General features: G+C 45.6%; 1 protein-coding gene and 1 non-coding gene across 7 annotated transcripts in view; one reads left to right on the forward strand and one right to left on the reverse strand.

Moving 5' to 3' along the window:
- The window catches only part of RIN2 (Ras and Rab interactor 2), a 212378-nt gene that overhangs the window by 30534 nt on the left and 156092 nt on the right, over positions 1-25752 (forward strand). For 5 of the 6 annotated variants that reach the window (XM_061126440.1, XM_061126438.1, XM_061126432.1 and 2 more), the window contains one exon: positions 3251-3361. Coding sequence is in view for 1 of the 6 variants with exons in the window: in XM_061126430.1 (XP_060982413.1) it covers positions 16446-16591 (146 nt within the window). In the remaining 5 variants the exon portion in view is untranslated. Of the gene's footprint in view, positions 1-3250; positions 3362-16315; positions 16592-25752 lie in introns of those variants that run through there. The other variant, XM_061126430.1, reaches the window with a different exon arrangement.
- Positions 14696-14768, reverse strand: TRNAG-UCC (transfer RNA glycine (anticodon UCC)). The gene has a single exon. It is a non-coding gene; the product is annotated as a tRNA-Gly (tRNA).

A 25752-nucleotide genomic window follows, 5' to 3' on the forward strand; every position in this document is an offset into this window, starting at 1 on the left:
GAAGCACGGGCTCCTCCCAATGCTGGGAACACCTCTGTTTCTCACCAGGGTGTGTGATGGAATCCAGACAGCTTTGTAAGGCTGTACTCCTCCAGCCGCATTAAGGGCCGGAAGTAGATGGGGTAGAAGGCGGCGCCGATCAGGGAGATGAAGCCACCGAAAATGAGAGCAGTGCGCAGGTTCCGGGACATGGCTCCAGCCGGGGCTACCCGGATTCTCCGAGTGCCCGGGACTCTCCAAACCCGGCTCCCGCCGGCTGGGCCTTGGTGTCTATTTTCTATACATCTCAACTCGGAGTCTGCATGGCTCGGGTGATCCATAGCCGCACGGGGCTGGAGGCTGCTCCGCTGGATGGCCCAGCCATCAGGGGTCTTATTCTGATGGCAGTAGGATAGTTTGCTTTATAGCATCCTCTCTGGCCTTTCCTCTAGAGAGAGAAATGGCAACGCCTTTCCCTACGACAATTAAGGAAAAGGAGAGGAAGAAAGGAAAGAAAAAGAGAGGAAGAAAAAATATGCCAGGTCACCATCTTTCACAGCTGGCTTGACCCTGAGGTGTTCACGAACAAAAGCTCTTTGGGCAGAAAAATTTGGAAGATAGCGCTGGGACATACTTAAACTCTTCCAGGTCATATTCAGAGAGACCCTAGAAATCTTGCAACAAAGTAACCTGTTTTGCTCTGTGTAACTCCACATTTCCCAATTTACTAGGATTATGGAACAATGTTTTCTTTTGACACTTAACTACTGTTGGCACCATCCATTGGTAGCCTGTTCTTTTCAACCTGTTTGGTTTTTTTTTTTTTTTTAAGATTTCAAGTAACATACTCTTTTTTTCTTTTTTTTGATTGAAGGGTAGGTGATTTACAATGTTATGTTAGTTGTAGGTATACAGCAAAGTGATTCAGTTATACATATTCTTTTTCAGATTCTTTTCTAGTATAGGTTATTACAAGGTATTGAATGTAATACCCTCTGCAGTGCAGTAGGTTCTTGTGGTTTATCTATCTTATATATAGTAGTGGGTGCCTACTAATCCCAAATTCCTAATTTATCCCTTTCCCCTCCTTTCCCCTTTGGGAACCATTAGTTTGTTCTCTGTATTTGTGAGTCTGTTTCTCTTTTGTGAGTAAGTTCACTTATATTATGTTTTTAGACTTCACATATAAGTGGTATCAGATGGTTGCTCTCTGTCTGACTTACTTCACTTACTGTGATAATCTCTGGGTCCATCCTTGCTGCTGCAGATCATTCATTCTTTTTTGTGGCTGATCTGGTCCCATCACTTCATGGGAAATAGATGGGGAAACAGTGGAAACAGTGTCAGACTTTATTTTTGGGCTCCAAAATCACTGCAGATGGTGATTGCAGCCATGAAATTAAAAGACGCCTACTCCTTGGAAGGAAAGTTATGACCAACCTAGATAGCATACTAAAAAGCAGAGACATTACTTTGCCAACAAAGGTCCGTCTAGTCAAGGGTATGGTTTTTCCAGTGGTCATGTATGGATGCGAGAGTTGGACTGTGAAGAAAGCTGAGTGCAGAAGAATTGATGCTTTTGAACTGTGGTGTTGGAGAAGACTCTTGAGAGTCCCTTGGACTGCAAGGAGATCCAACCAGTCCATCCTGAAGGAGATCAGTCCTGGGTGTTCATTGGAAAGACTGATGCTGAAGCTGAAACTCCAATACTTTGGCCACCTCATGCGAAGAGCTGACTCATTGAAAAAGACCCGGATGCTGGGAGGGATTGGAGGCAGGAGGAGAAGGGGATGACAAAGGATGAGATGGCTGGATGGCATCATCGACTCGATGGACATGAGTTTGAGTAAACTCCAGGAGTTGGTGATGGACAGGGAGGCCTGGAGTGCTACGATTCATGGGGTCACAAAGAGTCGGACATGACTGAGCGACCGAACTGAATATTCCATTGTCTGTCTGTACCACAACCTTGACTTCCGTGGTAGCTCAGATGGTAAAGGATATGCCAGGAATGCAGGAGACCAGGGTTTGATCCCTGGGTTGGGAAGATCTCCTGGAGAAGGCAATGGCAACCCACTCCAGTGTTCCTGCCTGGAAAATCCCATGGACAGAGGAGCCTGGTGGGCCACAGCCCACACCTTCTTTACCTATCCGTTTGTCTGTGGATGTTTAGCTTTTGCTAAAGGAAACTTGAGCCTTGATTTGGTGTTTGCGTTTTGTTTTCTGTTTGTTTGTAAGCAAGACGACTGCATTCATGGACTTACATAATTCTGTAAAGGCTAGGGTGTTGACAGGACAAAAAAGATACAGGGTCATTTGAGAATTTCACATTGCACTTAATTTCATCTCCAAATCCTACACTTGCAGATTGCAGGACTCTTTAAATTGTTGGAACAGATGTAATGCAAGGGGTAAAGGAACAAATTGTCACTTGACTGATGGAGAAGACAGAATCCTTGTTAATAGTTACTTTTATTTTTTACCACAGAAGACTATTTGGAGTTTTAGAAATCTGAGCATCAGCATAGGGATATAAACAACATTCTGGTAAGGGAAGTCCCCTGTTCATAACCTGACCAGGAGGTGGGAAAGGAGATCAAAACAGGAGGGAAAGGCTCTTAGCCTCACAGTCTGCCCTCCATCCTGTGAGCCTGCCCTCCGCATCCTTGGATTCAGTTTCGCAAAATTTGGGTCTATGGGTAGTTGAATCTGTGGATACAGAACCACCAATATGGGGCCACTTTCATTCACCTACTACTGCACCCTTTTAATAAGGGACTTAGGCACGGTGGGTTTTGGTATCTGCAGGTCCTGGATCCACCCCGCCCCTCAGACACTGAGGATGGCTGTACCTCGGCTCTCAGCAACCCCTCCCAGCCAGGTGATGGGCAAGTCCCTGGGTGATTTTTGTGGCATTTAAAAAAATGTTATATGTTTGTTTTTGGCTCCACTAGGTCTTCGTTGCTGTTCGGGCTTTTCTCTGGTTTTGATATGGAGGTTTCTCATTGCCGTGATTCTCTTGTTGCTGAACTAGGGCTCCAGGGCTCATGGGCTTCAGTAATTGCAGCTCCTGGGCCCGAGAGCACAGGCTCAGTAGTTGCAGCGCATGGCCTTATTTGCGCGGCAGCACATGGGACCTTCCCAGATCAGGAATTGAACCCGTGTCTCCTGCATTGGCAGGCGGATTCTTTACCACGGAGCCACCAGAGAAGCCCTGTGGCACTTAAGAAATGCATACAAGACACTAAATGGCCAACTCCGTGTATTGCAGATGAAGAAAGGACCTGCGGACTTCTGACCTTCTGCTGGGGAAGATACCCGTTCAAGCCCTTTCAGGATGCTGAGCAGGTGGAGGCTGGACTGAGAGATGCTGGTGTGAAGGGTAAGTGACAACTAAAGCCTCGTACCCCGAGGCCCTGGATTCTCTTTTCCAAATTCTTCTGTGCGTGGGGACCTTGTGCACTCTAGTGTGGTGCACTGCTGTGGATGGTACCTCTCTCCGAAAGAGTCAGGGAGGATGCTTACCTATTTTCAGGTACCTAAGGGATCCTGTCATGATGTAGTAGCAGCAGGGCCAAACCAAGGTCAGGACAGCTCACTGGAAGCGCTCAGAGTAACAGAGCTCCAACTGTGTGGCAGACTCGGCCCTTTAATGGGTTAATTCATTTCGTTCTCATCTCAGAGATGAGAACATTGAAGCTGGTTGATTACTGAGAGCAGACGGTCCTGATGGTGGCCCCATCCCAACGTAAAAGCCTTTTTCCTCTTTACATTCCCCACTTGCCTCTCTTCCCATCCCCACTTATCATCTTTTTTTTTTTTTTTTTTTTCATGGAATCATAGATCTCTGTACAAAAGGGATTGAACATTAGAGGGACATCTGTGTAGGTCACTGTGGGGGATCGCAGTTTCCCTGGGTCCCCTCAATCTGGGAAATCTGCTTTCCCCTTTCTGGAAACTGGGGCACGGGGGACTCACAGAAAAGGTGGCAGAGGTGACACTGAGTCGTTCCGAAGCCAAGAGCAGCAAAACCAGCATGGCTCCCGGCTGGCTATCAGGCTCGGGGCGGGTTTGCTGGTGAGACCAGCCACCGCATTGTGAGGCAGCCCCGGCCCCGTGTGTGTGTGGGGGCGAGGGGGGGTTTCCTAGTCAATAGCCACCCCCCAGGCCCCACTGATATGTGAGGGAGACTTCAGGTGGCTCCAGCCTCCATTCCTCCACCCACTGCTGCCGGGTGGAACTGGGACAAAGTGAACTGTCCCCTCCAATCCCTGACCCCGCAGCAGATTCAGCACAGAGTAAACTCACTGCTTTGAGCATCTCATTTAAACCCACTGCATGGTGTTAGAAAGTGTTCTAGTTTCATTCTTTTACAAGTGGTTGACCAGTTTTCCCAGCACCACTTGTTAAAGAGGTTGTCTTTTTTCCATTGTATATCCTTGCCTCCTTTGTCAAAGATAAGGTGTCCATAGGTTCGTGGATTTATCTCTGGGCTTTCTATTCTGTTCCATTGATCTATATTTCTGTCTTTGTGCCAGTACCATACTGTCTTGATGACTGTGGCTTTGTAGTAGAGTCTGAAGTCAGGCAGGTTGATTCCTCCAGTTCCATTCTTCTTTCTCAAGATTACTTTGGCTATTCGAGGTTTTTTGTATTTCCATACAAATTGTGAAATTCTTTGGTCTAGTTCTGTGAAAAATACCGTTGGTAGCTTGATAGGGATTGCATTGAATCTATAGACTGCTTTGGGTAGAATAGCCATTTTGACAATATTAATTCTTCCAATCCATGAACACGGTATGTTTCTCCATCTGTTTGTGTCCTCTTTGATTTCTTTCATCAGTGTTTTATAGTTTTCTATGTATAGGTCCTTTGTTTCTTTAGGTAGATATACTCCTAAGTATTTTATTCTTTTTGTTGCAATGGTGAATGGTATTGTTTCCTTAATTTCTCTGTCTGTTTTTTCATTGTTAGTATATAGGAATGCAAGGGATTTCTGTGTGTTAATTTTATATCCTGCAACTTTACTATATTCATTGATTAGCTCTAGTAATTTTCTGGTAGAGTCTTTAGGGTTTTCTATGTAGAGGATCATGTCATCTGCCCATCAGCAGATGAATGGATAAGGAACCTGTGGTACATATACACCATGGAATATTACTCAGCCATTAAAAAGAATTCATTTGAACCAGTCCTAATGAGATGGATGAAGCTGGAGCCCATTATACAGAGTGAAGTAAGCCAGAAAGATAAAGAACATTACAGCATACTGACACATGTATATGGAATTTAGAAAGGTGATAACGATAACCCTATATGCAGAACAGAAAAAGAGACACAGAAATACAGAACAGACTTTTGAACTTTGTGGGAGAATGTGAGGGTGGGATATTTCAAAAGAACAGCATGTATGCTATCTATGGTGAAACAGATCACCAGCCCAGGTGGGATGCACGAGACAAGTGCTCCGGCCTGGTGCACTGGGAAGACCCAGAGGAATCGGGTGGAGAGGGAGGTGGGAGGGGGGATCGGGATTGGGAATACATGTAAATCCATGGCTGATTCATATCAATGTATGACAAAACCCACTGGAAAAAAAAAAATAAAAAAAATAAAAAAAAAAAATGAAAAAAAATAAATAAATAAACCCACTGCAGCACCGTTTAAGGCAGATATCATTACACAGATTTCCAAGTAAGAGAACGGAGACCCAGTCAGATGAAGTGACTCACCCAAGGCCAGATGACGAGCTGGATGTGAACCCGGGGCTCTTTGATGCCGAGCTTGTGAGATGGACTCTGACCCCAGTGCCCATTCCTTCTGGACCAGGAGCTGCCCTTCAAACACAGCTCTGCTCAGAGAAGGCAGACCATTTGAAGCAGGCGGACCAGCAAACACAGCTTTGGAGAACTAGATTTACGTACATAGTTTCCTGTGACTCTGTTTCCTTAATTTGAATCCTAGCTAAACTCATTGCTCATGCTCAATTGCTGAGTCGTGTCTGACTCTTTGAAATACCATGGACTGTAGCCCACCAGGCTCCTCTGTCCATGGCATTTTCCGGGCAAGAATACTGGAGTGGGTTGCCAGTTGCTCCTTCAGGGGATCTTCCCCACCCAGGGGTCAAACCTGTGTCTCTTGCGGCTCCTGATCTGGCAGGCAGATTCTTTACTACTGCACCACCTGTGAAGCCCTTAGCTCAACCCTGGGGTCCTGCCTTAAACATACAGTCCTCTCAGGAGGCTGCCTGCTTCTCCCACCACCACCCCCTCAAGAGCTTAGATTCATGGTCTCTGCTCATGTTACATGAGATTCATAGCATGTGGAGTAATATTCACGTTTCTATGTTGCCCATGTTTGACTTCAGACTCCACGAGACCAGAGCCTGATCTGTGTCTCCCATTCTTCATTTTTTTTTTTTTTAGCACGGGCTCTAATCTGTAGCAGACAGTGAATAAATGTAAGCTAAATCAACAGCAAAGAGCAGGAAGTATGAATTTTCTTGAGAAGGAAGATGGTAACATAAGGAAGTGCAAAATTCCAGGTATAAACACTGAAGTCTTATCTTGGGGCTAAAGGGTTGTCTTTTGAGGTCAAGGTTTCTTTGTCACTTCCTTTGTTTTTCCTGTGAGATGAAACATCTTTGGGTCTCACTTTTATAAGTAAACGGCTTCCACAAGATGCAACAGTAAACTAAACAATAACAGGAACTGGCGGGGCTCTGCGTTACTATTTCTCTGTGGGTTGGTATTCAAGTGGAAAGTATTTTCAGATGTGCAGCACTGGAGAACTGGCTTTAGTATGAATGTTGAAATGTGACCTGTCGCGTGTGCTCTCCTCTCCGTCAGCCTTTGCTCATGGCATCGGTGGCCTTGTGGCTTCGCCTAGACACCCTTCTTGTTCCGCCTCTGGTTCTCAATAAGCAGAATGTCCTGAACCAAGTATAATCCATGGATGCCTGCTGCTGGCCCTGCTCACGGTTAGTTAAAGGCTAGTGCTGCCATCAGCTGGCCGAAGAATTTAAAGTGGGTTCATGGGGAGGAACTCTTCTAACCCCCAAGTGGCTCAGACAGTAAAGAATCTGCCTGCAATATAGGAGACCTGGGTTCAATTCCTGGGTCAGGAAGATCCCCTGGAGAAGGAAATGGCAACCCACTCCAGTTCTTGCCTGGAAGATCCCATGGACAGATGAACCTGATGGGATTACAGTCCATGCGGTTCCAAAGAATCGGTCATGACTGAGCAGCTAACATTTTCACTTTCATGAGGATGGAAGATATTCCTTGTTCTTCATCCTCTTTTTTTCTGGCTTTCTTTTCCTTCATCCTACCTGTTCCTTCCAATAGGAGGATGCAGCTTGGAAACCTGTTGGTAACAAGGAGAAGCAAAGTGAAAGTTGCTCAGTCCTGTCCGACTCTGCAACCCCATGGACTGTATAGTCCAGGCCAGAATACTGGAGGTAGCCTTTCCCTTCTCCAAGGGATCTTCCCAACCCAGGGGTTGAACCCAGGTCTCCTGCATTGCAGGCGGATTCTTTATCAGCTGAGCCACAGGGAAAGTCCAAGTAGAAGCAATTCTTGCTTCAAAATAGTAGCGTTTATTGAAGGTTTTCCACAAGCCAGGTCTTGTTTGAGGCACGTTACACATTCTTTTCTCACAGCAGCCCTGGTGAGCAGTAGTTTGACCCCATTTTACAGATGAGGAAGCTGAGGCACAGAGAGGTGAAGTCGCCTGTGTGTTATGATGCCTGGCACATTTAAGTGCTTCCCGTTGTTTGTAAAGTGAGCCGTGTGTTAGTTTGAGTTGAGCATGCATGTGCAACTGTTTCTTTTTTTAAAAATTCAAAATCTCAGTTTACTCAGGAGTGATTTTTTAAAAAGCATTTATTTTATTTATTTGGCTGTGCTGGTTCTTAGTTGCAGCATGCGAACTCTTAGTTGAGATATGTGGGATCTAGTTCCCTGACCAGGGGTCAAACCCATGTCTCCTGCCTTGGGAGCTCACAATCTTAACCACGGGACAGTCAGTGCAAGTGTTTCTGTGGGCATTGATGCACGGAGGCAGAGTGAGGGAGTGAGGGGTGTGGCGGGGAAGTGGGGAGGCCCTGAGCAGGGGACTGCTGTGGGTAACCAGGGATCAGTCCTGCGTGGAACCTGTGACAGACCATGTAGGGAACATCTAGGAATTGTCCCAATCAGGGACACAGAAGTTGGGGTGTTCCTAGAGAAATTGTGGGGACCTTTTGAAGCAAGTGTGATCATCACAATTATATCCTGTAAGTTGCCCCATTTGTCCAGGGAAGGGAGGAAGGAGAATGTATCAAGCAGGACCCCTGGCTTCCTAGACTTCCCTCTGTTCTCTGCATTAGTTCATCTTGTGCAACAAACTGCCTTCAGATACAGTGGAGACAAGGCTGTGTGCTTAGTCGTTCAGTCATGTCGGATCTTTGTAACCCTTTGAGTAGGCTCATTGAGTAGCCCCTTGAGTAGACTCCGGCAGTTGCTGATGGACAGGGAAGCCTGGCCTGCTACAGTCCATGGGGTCGCAAAGAATCAGGACTGAGCAACTGAACTGAACTGGACTGTAGCCTGCCAGGCTCCTCTGTTCATGGGATTCTCTAGGCAAGAACACTGGAGTGGGTTGCCATGCCCTCCTCCAGGGGATCTTCTCCACCCAGGGATCAAACCCAGGTCTCCGTATTGCAGGTGGATTTTTTTACCATCTGAGCCACCAAGGAAGCCCATAATAAGGGTTTATGCAGCACATTCCGTAAAGGTTGACCGGTCTGATCTAGGGTGGACTCAGCTGGGTGACTCTGCTGACCTCGTGGGGAGGGTTGAGGGGGAGTGGCTGATCCAGGCTGGGCTCGCCTGGACCACTGCTTCCAACCTGATCCAGCAAGGTCTCTCGCTCAGGTCTGGGCTCAAGCCTCTTCTGCCTGACTGCATTCTAAATCTAGGCTTGAGGGCATTGGCAGCCCAAGAGCAGCTCTTCTCATGACCATGGGAGAGGCAGGGGTGCAGGTGGAAATTCAGAGACTTCTTCACTGGTGCTCCTGTGTGATCGTATTGGTAACACAAGTCACATGGCCATGCCCGAGTCAAGAGGCTGAGCGGTGAACTCCGCCTGTCCTGGGTGGGGGTGTGGGGATCTACTGTTGGCCTTGGCCTTGGTCAGAACCCAGAAATCCCTCTCTTATGCTGCCTCTGCTTCTGTCAAATTGGGCAAAGACAAGCTGCAATGTAAAAGCTTTTTCCAGTGGCAGTTTTGGTTCTAACTCTGGGCAAAACCGCGAGTCTTTGGTGATATTCTGTGTGCTCCTGCTTAGTCCCTAGGTCATGTCTGCCTCCTGGTGACCCCGTGGACTGTAGCCCACCAGGCTCCTCTGTCCATGGGATTCTCCAGGCAAGAATTCTGGAGTGGGTTGCCATTTCCTTCTCCGGGGGATCTTCCCTGCCCAGGGAGCAAACCTTCATCTTCTGTAATGGCAGGTGGATTCTTTACCACTGAGCCATCGGGGAAGCCATATGATGTGGTCATTAGAAGCTACACAGCCCCGGGTTCCAGAAACTTCTGGGAGCTCAGTCCTTTGTGGGTGATTGCTGCCCCTTCTGGTATCACAGCGTTGCTCCTCCTGGACTCAGGAGGTGTCTGGGGTTGTTGGGCTCCCTCAGTGACAGCCACTCCCCCACCGGCAGCGGCCTGAAATGGTTTTACTTGGCATCAGCACACACCAGTTGCTCAAGTGCGTCAGAATGAAATAAGAGCAGCCAGTGGGATGACTAAATTGTCAATTACACTGAAGTGTATACTTTCCTACAGTTGGAGAGAGTGCTCTGAGTTTGGTGAAAATGTCATTTCTTTGCCTCTTGGGTCCTTGGCTCTTCCATCTGGCACGAAGACAGTTGAAGCTGGAAGGAGAGGAGGCGACGCTTTTATGTTGGTTGGAATTAGCAGCCATAAATTTACAGGGCTTTTTCCAAGTGAGCATGGAAAAGACTTGCCATCTGATGCTTTTTGTGAGTTCTAAGTCATAAAGCATCTGCTAAGGGTGGCTTGACAGTTGTGTTCTTGGCCCCGTAGTGGAGGTCTGCGGCAGAAACCTAAGCCTCGAACGATTAAATGTGTTTCCAAACACTCTTAAGTTATTCATACTGTGTTTGCATGTTGGCCAAGCAAGCAAGACTGTACTCTGGTGTCTTCATGGTGGTACCCTATTTCAAGTAAGACCGTGATGGTACCCTATTTGGCCCAACAGAGCTTTCTAATTAACTCATCCATGCCAGCATGCAAATTATGAATGCTGTCGACATGCCTGTGGACTTTATGGCTGATTTCCATCTTCATGAATCACAAGGATCAGGCAGAAAGTACCACTACCATCCTTCTGGGGGGAAGGATACAGGGGGAGAGGAGACGTGAGATACAAAGGGGAGCAGTTGTGTTCACAAGCACCTGACCACTGTGGGCAGCTGGGGTCCAGCCTGCCCAGGAGCTCTGGGAGGTGGCATTGATCTCCCTTTGGAATTACTTCTTCCAGGGAGTGAGGACATGGGGCATTCATCCACCAACTCCCACTCATCATTGCCACAGATTATTGCAAGGCGATAGCTCCTTGGTCTTCTGGCCTACCCAGACATGCTCCTACTGTTTGTGCTTAGATCAAAGAGAGCCATGGGTACCAGAGGATGGATATTTTGGAGTAGGTAATTTGTGATTTAAAAAAGAAAATCAAAACAAAAGTAATGTTGACTTTTTTCAAGTCAAAATGTGGCATGTATGGGAGGGCAAGTGATAAGGGGACGTGGGTGAGGTACCTTTGCATCTGACATGGGGGTGCCAGGCAGTTTGGGGAATGGAAGGAGGGGGTCTTGTAGCTTTTAAATCTGAGCACATTGGAAGCAAAATCCCTCTGAGACCTTAGGACAGAATGCGGAAAGGAGAGAGAGAGAGAGAGTGTGTGTGTGTGTGTGTGTGTGTGTGTGTGTCCATGGCTATTTATTTATTTAAACTTCATCACAGTCATACAATGAAACATTAGACAACCACTTATAAAGGTAGAGAGCATCCTGGTGACTCAACCAGTAAAGAATCTGCCTGCAGTGTAAGAGGCCCAAGTTTGAAAGATCCTTTGAAGAATGGCTACCCACCCCAGTATTCTTGCCTGGAGAATTCCAGGGACAGGGGAGCCTGGTGGGCTACAGTCCATGGGATCACATAGAGTCAGACATGACTGAGCGACTAACATTTTCACTTTTTCAAAAAAGGTAGAACTATGGTGATGATATGAAACCATTCTCAAGTTATAGTTCTGAGGAGAGAAAAAGCACAATACAGAGCAATCTTTAGAATATATTCCCCTTTATAAAAATAGCTTTGATGTTGTTACTTAGTCGCTCAATTGTGCCTGACTCTTTGCAACCTCGTGGACTATAGCCCACCAGGCTTCTCTGTCCATGGAATTCTCCAAGCAAGAAAACTGGAGTGGGTTGCCATTTCCTTCTCCAGGAGATCTTCTCTACCCAGGAATCAAACCTGCGTCTTCTGCATTGCAGACGGATTCTTTACCACTGAGCCACCAGGGAAGCCCAGAATTAGTTAATTGGGATCTAATTTATGTATCATAAAATTAACCCATTTTAAGTGTACAGGTATGGGCATTTGAGTAAACTTCGACATTTTTCTAGAAATGTTAGGCACATGGACTCGGGCGTGGTGTCTGGCTGCTGTCACTCAGTCATCCGTGACTGTAGCATGCCCATAATTTGTTTCCTTTTTACTGTGGAATAGTGTTTCATTGATTGGACATATCACGTTTTGTTTATCCACTCTATAGTTGATAGACATTTGAATTGGTTTCAGTTCCATTTCTATGAATAATGCTACTATGAACATCCATATACAAGCCTTTATGTGGACATAGATTTTTATTTTCCTTGGGTAGGTACTTATAAGTGAAGTTTACAGGTCATAGGATGAGTGTTTGGTTCTTTAAGAAACTGCAGACCTGTTTTCCAGAGAGGCTGCTCCATTTTACTGCATTCCCACCAACAATGGGAGACTAATTTCCATTCTCACAGTTGATGTGGTCAGCTTTTTTGTTGTTCGACATTCTGGTAGATGTGTCCTCTCATCTTACTGTGGATTTAGCATTTCCTCGTCACTAAGAATGTCGAGCATCTTTTCATGTGTTTATTAGCTATTGGCTTACCTTCTTGGCATTGTGTCTCTTCTGATCTTTCCTTATGTTTATTTTGGGTCCTTTTGTCTCCTTATTAATTAGTAAGGGTTCTGGACTCCTGCCACGTTTTCTGGAAGTTTGAAATTATGTCCAAATGAAAAGTTAAAAAAAGGCTAGCCCCCACACCCCATCAGGATGGTGTATCCAGGAATCGTCTCACAGCATGGACGTGCTTGCTAAAAGTATCAAAGGGAAGGGCAAGATCAGACTTTGATTTTTTTTGCCGGAAAAAGTCGTCTGGTCACGACACAGTGGCTCTTTATTAAATGAAGGCATACTTCCTTGACCGCTTTTTCTCTGTGAATGGGAAATTGGTGATTAAAATGTGTCCAGATGTTGCATAAAGAAAAGCATGAAAGAGCTTATTAGTATCTCTCTTTCTTACATTAGGGCACAAGTTTCTCCACTCCCTCAGCCTTCCACTCTGGGTACGGTCAGGAGGCCCCTGGCGGGCCAGTCGCATGGCAGATCTAGAGGGTTGGGAGGGCTGGATGGTCCCAATTCTGGCACTGAGAGCCCAGACTCACCATGTCCAGCGGGCCCCTGCTCTTGCCCTCTGACACTGACCTGATTGTAGACTCACCTCTGCTTCACGTCTCTCTGTAACTTTTCACATTGTGAACATGAACCAAATCCATGCCTGCAGCTACATATACTGAGTTCGAACAAGAATTAATGGGTTGATTTAGTCAACAGCAGAGGGAATCAGGATGATGAGAGGGAGAAGGAAGACCTTCTCACCTACTTGCCATCTCCTTGATGTCAGCCAGGTTGGCTTGCACTTATGGCTTTCAATTTTCCAAATAGTTAGTGAGCATCAACTGTTCATTGTTTCATTCATTCACTAAGCCAAACTCCCAATAGGTATCAAGCACTATTTGAGTCTGGGGGTGGGGGAGCAGTTAGTAGTGAACAAAAGGGGCAAAGTGCTTTCCCCCAAGAAGTTGTCTATTCTCTTAAAAGGAAGGAACAGATGCATAGAAGTGGGAGAAACAGACAATAAATTAATTGAACAAATAAATACACAGTAGGTAGCAAGTTATAATAAGCATTACAAAATGAAATAAAACCCAGTAAAGGAAGTAGAGACAGATGCATTCATAAAGCTTCTGGAAGGATGTACTACAGAGGATTAACAAAGAAAATGATAGTTTTAAGCAATTTATTTTAGTAATTTGTTTTCTAATTTTTCTATAACAAATTTGTATTGCTCTTTTTGGCAAAAAAAAAGTTATTCCAAACTTACCAAAAGCATTAGATTTGAATGTCCATATGATTCATTGTATCATAACTTTATAACCAAAAATACTGGAAAAAAAAAATCAACTGGAAAATAATACCTAGTCTTTATTATCTGTGATGCAGTTCTGCATGTTTTAGAAAGTTTGATGTTTGGAAATATATGATCAATAAATTATGGGAAACCAGACATGTTTATAAAATGCCTTTCTGATGTGTAACTTGGAATGATGAGTGCTCTCTTCAAGTCTTGGTAAATTACACATTTTGCTACGTTGGTCAGAATAGAAAATAGTAGCATTAAATGCAGGATGCAGAGACTGAACCATCTGAGCCCCAAATGCTGTTTCTAATATTGCTTTGTTTTCACTGGCAAAGGGAGCTACGGATGTTTGTTTAAGGAGCTCACACAACAGATCATACAGTGCAGATTGCAGTCATTGGGTTAGCTCGACCCAAGAAGACTCCCAGACTTGGGAAAGTTAGCCAAAAATAAAACATTTTCAGCCCTCACCCAGACTCTGCCTGGGGCTCAGCTCCCTGGAACACGCCGACGTGTACAATGGGAGTGGGGTGGTGAGCACGCCGCCCTCTCTCCTTCCCTCCTTCTCTTTTCTTCCCCACTGCTTCCACACAACTGACCTTGCCTTTTCACTGATTGGTGCCACTTTCCAAAAACTGTGACACTTTATTTCCTAACATCTCCACTGATTATTACAGCTGTTCAAGAAACTCATTAGGTCACACAGCACCCCCACCCAACACATCCACCCAAAACCTTCCGCCCCACACGGTCAAGTCATTCACTCCATTTCTGGTCTAGCCTGACTTTAAAATCCACTAGGGAATCAATCAAATCCTATCCAAATAGTAACTTCCTTTGATGGCTTGCAGGCTTGGTCACTGGAAAAGGACATGGCAACTCACACTCGTTCTTGTCTGGAGAACCCCGTGGACAGAGGAGCCTGGTCCATGAGGTTGCAAAGAGTTGGACATGGCTGAGCCTACATGCACAAGCTTGTTCAGGTTTTCTTAATAACCCATTTGAATTTGTAATTATCCATGTAGCACCAATAAAGAAACTCATAGTCTGTGCCCACATAGATTCTTATATATAATACATTTTTAATACATATTTTCTAGTCATGTTATAATTCTATTTTTACAACTTCAGTGTTTTGTTTTGGGAGGTTTGTTTTTTTTTTTGGCCATCCCTTATGGCATGCAGGATCTTAGTTCCCTGACCAGGGATTGAACCCACGGCCTCTGCAGTGGAAGTGCAGAGTCCTAACCACAGGACCACCAGGGAAGTCCTCATGTGGATACTTAATTGCTCTTACTTTAAGTCTGAGCTCTATGTCTCTCTTCAGAAGCAGTGATTTCAGTGTTTCCAGTGATTCCCTTTGTTTCAGTGTGATTGATCCCAGTGGCTTTGAGGTTTCTTGTTTGTTTATTTTTTACTTCCTTGTTGATTGGATTCTAAGGAGCCCCACTGTCACCCCTTCATTTTACATTTCTAGATCCCTCATTATTGGAAAATTAAATGATGCTACTTGAGAGGAGGCTTAAATGAGGCAAGAATTCTCACTACAAAGAACAAGTGCACTTTGAGCTTAAGTTAATATTAAAAGTTTTCTCCTATTCAACAAAAGTAAATGAAGGCATGTAAAGGACTATTCGAGATTGACAAATATTGTATTGGCTTCTTATTTTCTTACAACAAGTACCGACTTCACTAAAAAGAACTCATTTGTCTTTATATAACCACATTATGCACTGTACTAGTTCAGTTTTGCTGTAACTAGTTTTATTAGGCTTTGTTTTGAAATTTGCCTTTTTTTTTTTTTTTCTTCCTTGGACTTTTAAAAAGCAGAAGTCACAGTGACATGCTCAGTGTGGCATTTGCTGATGCATAAGAGTGCGTGTGGTTTTAATTTCTGGTTGTTTTTTCTCCCTCAACCTTTTCCTTTAGTTAATGTGAATCACATTGTATTTTCCACTCCTGGACACTGATTCATAGCCATACACTTCCTCCCGAGTTCAGCATACCACCAGGTCCTCTGGGAAATGGATTAGTCACAGCCCAGCCAGGCACCTTGCGTGCCATGGTTGGTATTAGCTCCAACAGCCATGCGTTTAGGAGAAAGATGAAAACTGCTGCATCATCTTCCTTTGGGGAAGGAATAAGGCCTGAGTTTGGGGGGGGTCTGTATGGCCTGTCACACTCCTTGGATTCATCTCTACAATATAGCACACAGGCAGATTAGAAAGACAGAGGTCTCATTTGGTTCAGAAGCTTTTCAGGTGCCCTTCTGCCCTGAGGAAACAGACATCAGATTTGATCAGGGCCCCATCCCTGGGGCACATGTGTAGTGTCTGTGGATGGGCTGAATCTTAATATATGGATGCAATTTTGAAAAACTTGAAACAGATTTATTTATGTCCAACATGTTTTTATCAAATTCACTTAGTCTAATTTCAGAAAATTTCAAGGCCAAGGATTTTTCTTCATCGGCCAGACTTATAAAGACATTCCCAAGGTCATGCCTTAATTATATCAGTAATTGGTGCAAGGTTTCAACTTACATTTAGCAACATTGATTGACAGCCATGACCACCAGTCCCTACTTAATACAGCCTGACCTAAGGGTGTTATGGCTGTGACCTCTACAGTTGGGAGAACTCTTTAATTTTTCTGTTCTGAGTGAAGCCTCTTCAAGTTTAAGAGAGTAGAGCAACAGAAGAGCAGGGACCCATGGTTAAGCAGTTTGATAACCTGAAGAAAGTATCAGAAGATCATGTTCTGGTCTGAGCCCCAGGTGGCTTTGGGGAGCTGTGTTTGCACCGGATTGTTTCTTTCAGTCTGTTAGCATATGTGGCAGGAGGCAGAAAGGCCAAGCCCTAACAGTGCTCCCAGGTGAGGGCTGGGTGTGGTGGCCCTGTAGTCAGAACTGGGTCACACAAACAAAACCTGAGCAAATATTAGATGAATGTACAGGAAGTACAAGTCCTTAACCTTCGCAGTGAGAAGGATCACCAGCTCTGTCTCCCTGGGACGACGGAGCTCTCGTCTGGAGATTCTGCTTTTGTCTGTCCTGTTGATGATCTGGAGCCTGGAGAATCCAGAACACGGTAACCCTCCTGCTTGGTTAGAAATTGTTAGCGTGTGGGTGAGGCAATCAGGAGAGCCATGTGCTAGCCCGGCTCTGACGCTGGTGGATAGGTAGCAGCTTCTGGGTCTCACGTTCTTCACCGGTGGAATCAGAGTAGGGCCGCTCTACCTGGTGGGCAGGATGCTGTGTGGAGGAGGGTGCCGGGGACCCCACTGGGAAATGGCACCACAGCTGGTATCAATGTCTGCAGTGTCAGGGAGAGAGGAGGTGCCCGATACCTGCTGTCCACATGTTCAGTGAGCTGTCAGCTCCCCTCAGCCAGCAGCTCCCTCAGGTGTGACTTGTGACAAGTCTAGAAGCCCTACTTGTTATTAACATCATAAACCACTAGCTAGTCTGAGCCCTGGCCAGAAAGTGATTTAGGCATGACTCTTCAATCTTTCTCTGACTTACTTCCCTTAGTATGATAATCTTTAGGTCCATCCGTGTTGCTGCAATGGTCATTTTTTCAATGGCTGAGTAATATTGCATTATACATATGTACCATGTCTTCTTTATCCACTGCTCTGTCAGCAGACACTTACATTCCTTCCATGTCTTGACTGCTATGAATAGTACTGCTATGAACATAGAGGTACCAGTATCTTTTCAAATTAGAGTTTTGTCCAGATAGGTGCCCAGTAATGGAATTGCTGGATCATATGGTAGCTCTAATTTTAATGTTTTAAGGAACGCATGCTGTTCTCCATAGTGAACTTACAATTCCACTAACAGTGTAGGCATGAATGTTCAGCTATGATTATTTTGTCACTCATGCTTCATACAGGAAAGGAGAGCAGTTGGTGTCAATGTGATTTCCATAATGTTTGTTCTCTTTAGCCTTTTCTTTATTTCATATTTTAGCTGTTTTGCGGGACTTAATTTAGAGAACTAATTGGACCTGCTGTGAGCTGGTCCCAGAACATGGCTGCAGATGCTTGAGAGGAGTCCTCAAGCTTAACTTCAGATTTCCTCCTTGCCATCTGTTGGTCATCCTGCCTATGCCAACACTGTCTCTCCAGCCTTGACCATGTGCCCAAGCTCCAGAGTCATATCCAACTCTCTTGGTCACCTCCACCCACAGCCTCTTCAAATTTAACTGCGCTAAAATTCATCTGTTTCATTTCTCCCACTATACCTGCTGTTTTTCTGGATGCTGTATATTGGTGAATTGTACCACCTTCTATCCAAGTTTCTTGCACATTAAACCTGAAACTTACCTGGGGCCCCCTTTTTTCTACCCACCTCCCACAGGTATCAAGTCTTGACCCGTTAAATAGAATCTCACCCATATGCCCCGCCCTTTGTATGCATGGATCAGCCTCCCCCCTCCCACCCTGGGTGGCCCCCTGGAAATGTCACCTATGCTCAGAGGTATTCAGTGGTGTCTCATCTTCACCCAGATGGTCAAATCCTCATTAGCTGGCATGGCCTACAAGATAGTCTGTTCTATGCAAAGCCAGTTCCCCTTCCATAGAACCCTTGGTGCTCTAACAATAGATTGAATTTATAGGGACTTCCCTGGTGGTCCAGTGGTTAAAACTCTGCATTCCCTGGAGGGTGCCTGGGTTCAATCCTCGGTTAGAGAGCTAAGATCCCACATGCTGAATAACATAGCCAAAAAAAAAAAAAAAAAAAGAGAAGAATCTAAAGACGGTATATTTGTATATGTTTAACTGATTCACTTTGCTGTATGGCAAAAACTAACACAACATTGTAAAGCAACTATATTCCAATTTTTAAAAAATTGGATTTGTGATCTCTCCAAAGCACTTGCTCACCCCTTGCTTCTGAAGGGTGTTCCTCATGCTCTTCTCTCTGCCTGGAATCCCTTCCACTTCCTACTCATCCTTCCAGGCTCAACTCTGAGGCTGCCGTCTTTGTAGAGCCATCCTGGTCTTTCTCAGAAGACTTTACACCTTTAACTTCTGTCACCATCGTGCTGGTCACAGATCTCAATTTTAACAGTAATCATGTGAATGTCTGGGGGCATAGGGTAGCAGTTTTTTGGCCAAGTTTCAGAATTGCAGGATCTTAGTTCCCCGACCAGAGATTGAACCCAAGTCCATGGAAGTGAAAATGCTGAGTCCTAACTACTGGACTGTCAGGAATTCCCTGCATTAGTAATTTTGTGTTATTTCCCATAGCAGAGGCTTCCCAAATAGAATAAGCCTCAGGCTCCCTAAAACCTGGATCATCCCTGCTGGACTTGGTAACAATTACAAGAGCCTCTTAGGATCTCAGGAAGAGAGATTTTTGCAAGTTCTGGCTGTCAGGGACACAGTAGGAGCCAAGAAGAAGGAAAAATGGCCTTTTACGGTTTTTTAAAAGTGAACTCAGACATCAGTTACAAAAACTCAGGTCCCATCAATCATTTCCAGGTGCAAACAACCATGTAGTGACCATCCTCCTAAGACACCAAGGTCTCCCCACAGGCTGGGGTGCGGCTCGGGTTCTCATGGCCTCTCAGTGGCCCCTTTCTCTGGAGACTTGTTCTCGATGATACTTAGGAGGACAGACCCTGCAGGAAAGGCCAGTCATCAACCGGCAGATGTGGGTATAGAAGACAGGTCCTGCCTCCAGTGGGATAAATATGGTTCCATTCATGTTATAGAGCTGCCTGTGGGGTCAGACCACGGCCAGACGTAACCACGGGCATAGGCTTGCTGGGCTGTCTATCCTTTCCCCTCTGCCTTCCTCGCCCCCAAGACACTCCCAGCAAGCCTTGTGCACCTGAATCCCCATCCCGGGCTCTACTTCTGGGGAGTCTGGTTCAGGACTAAGCCGTTCTCATCTCCAAATGCTTGAGCAGCCTATGATTGACCTTCTAGCAGTTGGCTCTGGGCCTTCCAGGACAGCTCGGATCATCCGATGGTCTTCCTAGGCTGAGCCCTGTAGGTCGAACCTATTTGTAAGAAGATGGCCCACCTGCCGCATCCTTTCCCGCTTCCCAGGCTTCCCTGGGAAACCCTTCTCAGGCAGTCAGCTCATCCTTGTGGGGCCAAGCTTCTGTTCTCTCACCTCCTGGTTTCTCTCCTCACCTCGTCTGATGTGGCAGAATCCCCGCAGAGGTGCCCACTGAACTAAGCGCCATGTTCTCTGTGAGAGCCGGGGACTCATGGAGCAGGACTTGCTGCAATAAAGAAATGGCTTCTGCGTGCGTGCGTGCTAAGTCATATCTGCCTCTTTGTGACCCCATGGACTGTGGCCCACCAGGCTCCTCTGTCCATGGGATTCTCCAGGCAAGAATACTGGAGTGGGTTGTCGTGCCCTCCTCCAAGGGGTCTTCCCAACCTAGGGGTCAAACCCGTGTCTCTTAGGCCTCCTGCATTGGTAGGCGTGTTCTTTACCACCAGCACCACCTGGAAAGCCCTGGAAATGGCTTACATGAGCCATGTGCACTGGGGATTCGGGCACTTGTGCCATCTTGCATAAAGAGTCGGTTCAACCTGGAGTCCCTCTCTCGTGTGCCCGCGGTTGTCTTCTCTAGCAAGCTCTCCGGTAATGCATTCTGTCCCCCTGCTCGCAGGAGTTCACGTTGATTTTTCCCAAACATCATTTTGTGAGCTGTGGTCTCAGCCAGTTGAGTTGTATTTTGTATTTCAGTGATGTCATCTGGTTCCATTTTTTCCAAAGCATATTACAGACACCGGTAGAGACAGCCCAGAAGATTTTTCAGTGGTTCTCAGATGAGCATTTTTATACTTTCACTTCATTGTTTAATTCTTATGAACCTAATTTATAGTATAAAATATAATTAACACATCAAATACATAGCTTCTTTTTTTAAAAAAATAAGTGTAAGTTTAAAATGAATCAAAGAAAATCCTTAAATCTGTGTGTACACAGTGGTAAGAATTACTAAGGCATTTCTCTCAAGATTGAGGTTTAGAAAACACTGGCTTACAAGATTTACCACTTCTCTCTACTTTAAGCTTAACTTTGATGCAATCCTTATTTTAGTTTAACTTTTTAGTAAACATCCTGAACAGAACAGTCATGGAAAGAAATGTGGGGCCTGCTCCTGTGTGATAGCGATTTATCAACTGGGACTTTGGGTGTGTGGACACATAACTATTGTTTTGTCATCCTCTTATGCACAATGTTCTATCTTGCTAAAAAGGTGTCATTATTTGTCAGCTCCTTTTTTGAAATTCAGATCCATGACTAATAGGTTCATTTTTTATTTTATCTATTTTACTAATTTCCTAGTCTAATAGCCCTGCCAGAAACATAGTGAGTGTCGCTGAGTGACAGACCTTGTCTTTGGAAATGAAGCTGACCCTGGGGATGAGCACTTTTGCCCAAAGAAAGACCATTTTGCCAGTAATCCCAGTTAGAATCATGCACAAGATGGCCCCAAAGTCCACATCTTAGAGGAAAGAGCCAGCTTCCTTCTCTGGTCTTGAAACCAGGGCCCACATTATACCAGCCTTGCCCCAGCACCTCTTCAGTTCCCTTTGAATGCTGGACGATGACCACAAATCATCTCATGTGCGTTTTAGTTTTAATCACAGCCTGGCACCTGCTCCCTCCAGGCTGGGAAATGGAAGTGCCAGTGGAACACCCAGACAGCCTCTTACAGCTGCGCTGTGACCCTGAGGATCCCGTGCTCCTTGTTAATGCTGGTCTCCTCCTCCGAGTCCCAAAGTCTTATTTATTTGTTCGTATCGTGGGTATTAGGGCTTCTCTGGTAGCTCAGCTGTTAAAGAATCCTCTTGCAGTGCAGGAGACCTGGATTCAAACCCTGGGTTTGGAAGATCCCCTGGAGGAGGGCATGGCAATCCACCCCAGTATTCTTGCCTGGAGAATCCCCATGGGCAGAGGTGCCTGGAGGGCTACAGTCCATGGGGTCACACAAAGAGTCAGACACAACTGAGCAGCTAAGCGCACATCATGGGTATTAAACACTCCAGTGGACAGGAGTTGAGTAGGTGTGTTTTTCTTTTGTTCTGCTGCTGGTCAACCATCTCTTGTTTCAAAAAAGAACCTTTAAAAAATTATTTGATGGTTTTCTTTAGCTCTGTTTGCAAGACACCCTTTCTTGGGGTTTAGGTTTATAGACGTTATTCACTTATATCTGTCTCTGCCTCACTTAGAACCTTTCCTCTTAGCTTGTCCCTTCTGACTCTGAGTTCACTTCAGAGTTGTCTGTGCGGTCACATCGGCTTGCTGTGATTCTTCTATGTCTCTGCTAATTATTTAGTTGTGTTTGTGGTGTCAGACCCTGTTTTCAAGAACACTCACCTTAATTGAGAAGGAGGGCATATTTTTTTTTTAGATGTCAACTCACCTTTCAGCATTTTGAGATCTCTGCTCATGAACTACAGATTCTCAGCTGGACTGGGTTTCTCGTTCCTGGCTACCATGAGCATAAAGATGACGTGAGCATCTTCTCTCGATACCCATCACTTCCACTTCTCCCATCACTTCCTCCTCGTTAATTGGAAATAAGTCAAGACTAGCGGCCCCTCCCACTGCTTTCTCAACCTTCTGAGGCCTGGGTCTGTCAGCGAGTAGGCCAAGGGTGTGTCATGCAAAGTTTTGATCATAGTGACACTATATGAGAATGTGTGGGCATGGTTGAATCCCCACCAGTTATGTCTTCGATGTTTCTTCCTGATTTCTGTAGCAGTGGTACTCACTCATTTCCAGCATTTGGCAGTGGCTGAGATGTCCTGCTATTACTGTATCACTTTTCTCTGTTCATCCCCATTTTTTTCCCCACATGAGAACTGGGGTAGACATGCATTTAGAGTTATTTGTTATTGACTTACAGCAACAGCTTACTGATTCTCCAAACCAACCAAACAAAAACCTACTCCTTATGAACAGACCATGGTACATGGCATCTCCCTTTGTCGAAATCTAACTAGAGCCTCGTTTCTGTGGTCCCCCTGCCTTCTGTAAGCTTTTGCTGAGTTGTCATATCCTCCACGGCCCTGGATCCGGTTTTGCTTTTCCCTAATTCTACTGTGTTGGCAACTAGACTGGCCCAACCAGCTACATTGCCTCAGGCTCCCTTTGCTAACTGGGTCTATGCTGGGTTTGGCCAGTGTGAGCACTGACGGGTATTAGAGTGGAAGGAAGAGAAAAACCAAGGCAATTGACCAAGCTTGGTGCATTCGTGATTTAGATTTGTGCCTCCGCAAAATTTCAGATTATCTGGGTTTGTTGTTCAGTCCCTTAGTCATGTCAGGCTATTGTGACCTCATGGACTGCAGCAGACCAGGCTTCCCTGTCCTTCATTATCTCCTGCAGTTTGCTCAAACTTATGTTTGTTCAGTCAGTGATGCCATACAACCATCTCGTTCTCTGCCGTCCCTTCTCCTGCTGCCTTCAGTCTTTCCTAGCAACAGGATCTTTACCAATGAGTCAGCTCTTCACATCAGATGGCCAAAGTATTGGAGCTTCAGCTTCAGTGTTAGTCCTTCCAATGCAGAATAGTTATGTCTGCACATGGGAGGTCCATGAATGCTAAGGGTTGTTGAAATTACCCATCAGAGTTTGAGAAGCAGCACTGGAGAGAGGGTTAGGAAGAGCATATAGGCAGACAACATCATGCCTGACCCACTAGGAAGAAGGAAGAGTAGGTAAACAGGTCTGGAGACCCGGAGTTGTAGGGCATGAGATGGGGATTGGTTGGGTAGGACTGCAGAACAAAAGGCATGCTAGACAAGGTGGAACAAAATAGATTGGGTCCAAAAGAGGTCATAGTTCCCTTTCCACTGTTTTCCATCAGGAAATATAGCGGTCAGGTTTTTAGATGCATGCACTTCATCACCCCTAGCTGGTTGATGCAGGAAGCCATGTTGAGGACCAGAGTTCTCAGAAACCTAGGATGGATTCAGAAGTGGGTTGGGCTTCCCAGTTGACTCCCTGAAGGACACATCAGAATCAGCCCGCCAAGGGTCAGGAAGCTGGTGAGTCAGGGGACCCTTCCCCCACTGACCCTCAGGCCACACCTGCTCTGCCCCATTCTGGATCCTGCCTCTTTTTCCACATCCTTCTGTTCCCGGCAAAGCCTTGCAGGAGCCCGTCTGCTTGGCAGAACCCAAGTCACATAACTAGCCCAGCAGCATGGAAGCCAGGAAATGAGGGTTTGGATGTTTTATTTTTTTCATTCTCTGTTGGAAAAACTGCCTTTATTCTGTAAGATGTTATTGATGTGAGGAGTATGGTTAGAGTTCTGGGGCATCCATGGAGGACAGGTGTCCACTTCGGGAGGGGACTTATTTTTTAAAGGATGGAGCGTGGTGAGCTGTCAGTCCCTTTAAGCTGCCGCATCTAAATGCCAGGGACTGGGTGGGCAACAAACAACAGGAATTTACTGTTCACAACTGTAGAGGCTGGCAGTCTCGGATCAGGGCAGCGTGGGTGGGTGAGGGTCTTCCTGGTTGCAGATTTCTGTCCTGTCCTCATACGGTGGGAGGGACTAGAGGGCTCTGTGAGGCCTTTTTGCAAAGGGCACTAATTTCACTCATGGGGTCTCTGCTTTTATGAACTGATCACCTCCCAAGGGCTCTACCTCCTAACTCTACCACCTTGGGCATTAAATTTTCAACATGAGTCTTGAGACAGACATTCAGATGTTGGAGCCTTTGGAACAAGTCCATGCATGTGGGGAGCTTTGTGTAAGTGACTGCTACTATTATTATTAATTGTCAACTGTCAGACATGGTGTTTGTACAATAGAACCAATAAACACATTTAAAAATGTATGCCCTGGATGATATGACATAAAATGTTGTCTGTTGTTTAACTTTCTTTATGTATTTGTTTTATCTACTGTAACATCTGCAGGATAAAGCTCTTATATTTCTTTATCCTCCCTGGAACATCATCTGTATATACAAGTTCACGGTACGTGTTCAATAAATGTTTGCTGAATAAATAACAAATTCAAAACATCAGAGAAATTATACTGATATGATCTTCAATACCAGATGGGCTTGACCTTATCTTTGAAATAAATTCATAAAAGGTTCCCAGTCTGCCCTTCCTAGGAAGGTTATGCATACTTATTTTTCCACTATTTTATAATAAAAAATCAAACAAAGTCAAAAGAATTTTTCAGTGAGCCCCCATATACACACTACCTAGATTCTATCATTGTGCATGTGCTTGGCTGCTCAGCTGTAGCCCACCAGGATCCTCTGTCCGTGGGATTTTCCAACCCACAAGAGTACTAGAGCAGCTTGCTATTTCCGCCTCTAGGGGATCTTCCCAACCCAGGGATTGAACCTGTGTCTATTGCATCTCCTTCATGGGCAGAAAGTTCTTTAGCACTGCACCATCTGGGAAGCCCAGATTCTACCATGAACGTTCTACAATACTTATTTTATCACATATTTATCCTTCTCTCCATCTTGTTTTGATCCATTTCATCCTTACACTTGTGCGGCCACGAGAAGGTGACTTGCAGATTTCCAGCCAAAGGGGACATGATTGACTGCAGGGCCAACCACTGCGCTCTGTAATCTGTCACCAGGTCTCCTAGCCATTGGCTGACCCAGCAGGGATACTGAGTCAGGCCCATTGCCGAGAGACAAGGAACCCCCGGTGATGGTCATCACTGCTTCCATCAGCCCTTGGGGCCTCCGCAGCCTTCCTCGGGCAGCACAGCATCCTAGGGTGTACCTCTCCCCTCCCTTCCATCCCTCTCAGCTTCACTGGAAGAGACCTGCATCCTGGCTGGATGACCCTCCCCACCTCCTGCTTCCACCTTCTCTCCCCCAACAGCAGGAAACTCCTTCTAAGACACTCCCTCCCCGTCTAAGACAGTCTTTGCACAGTGGATCCTGTGTGCATATCTTCATCTCAGAGGACCTGGACTAACACCTTTGTCCTGTGAGCAGAACCGGTTTTATCTTCGTTTTACAGATGAGGAAACTGAGGGCCGTAACTTGCAAAGGTCACAGAGCTGAGCTGGAATTCTGACCGATGTCTCTGGCAACCTCTTATTTCTAAGAAGATGATGCTCCTGGTGGGGTCTTGAATGTTATAAGTTGGAAAGGCAGCATCTAGGGCTTATAACTGATGTGACTACAACTCAGTGGTGCAGGTGCTCTTCATCCAGTTTAATTCACACAACAACCTTGTAGGTCAGTATTATTACTTCCACCCACGTTGCACACCTGC

The sequence above is a fragment of the Dama dama genome, chromosome 23 (genome assembly GCF_033118175.1).
Source record: "Dama dama isolate Ldn47 chromosome 23, ASM3311817v1, whole genome shotgun sequence".
NCBI lineage: Eukaryota > Metazoa > Chordata > Mammalia > Artiodactyla > Cervidae > Dama > Dama dama.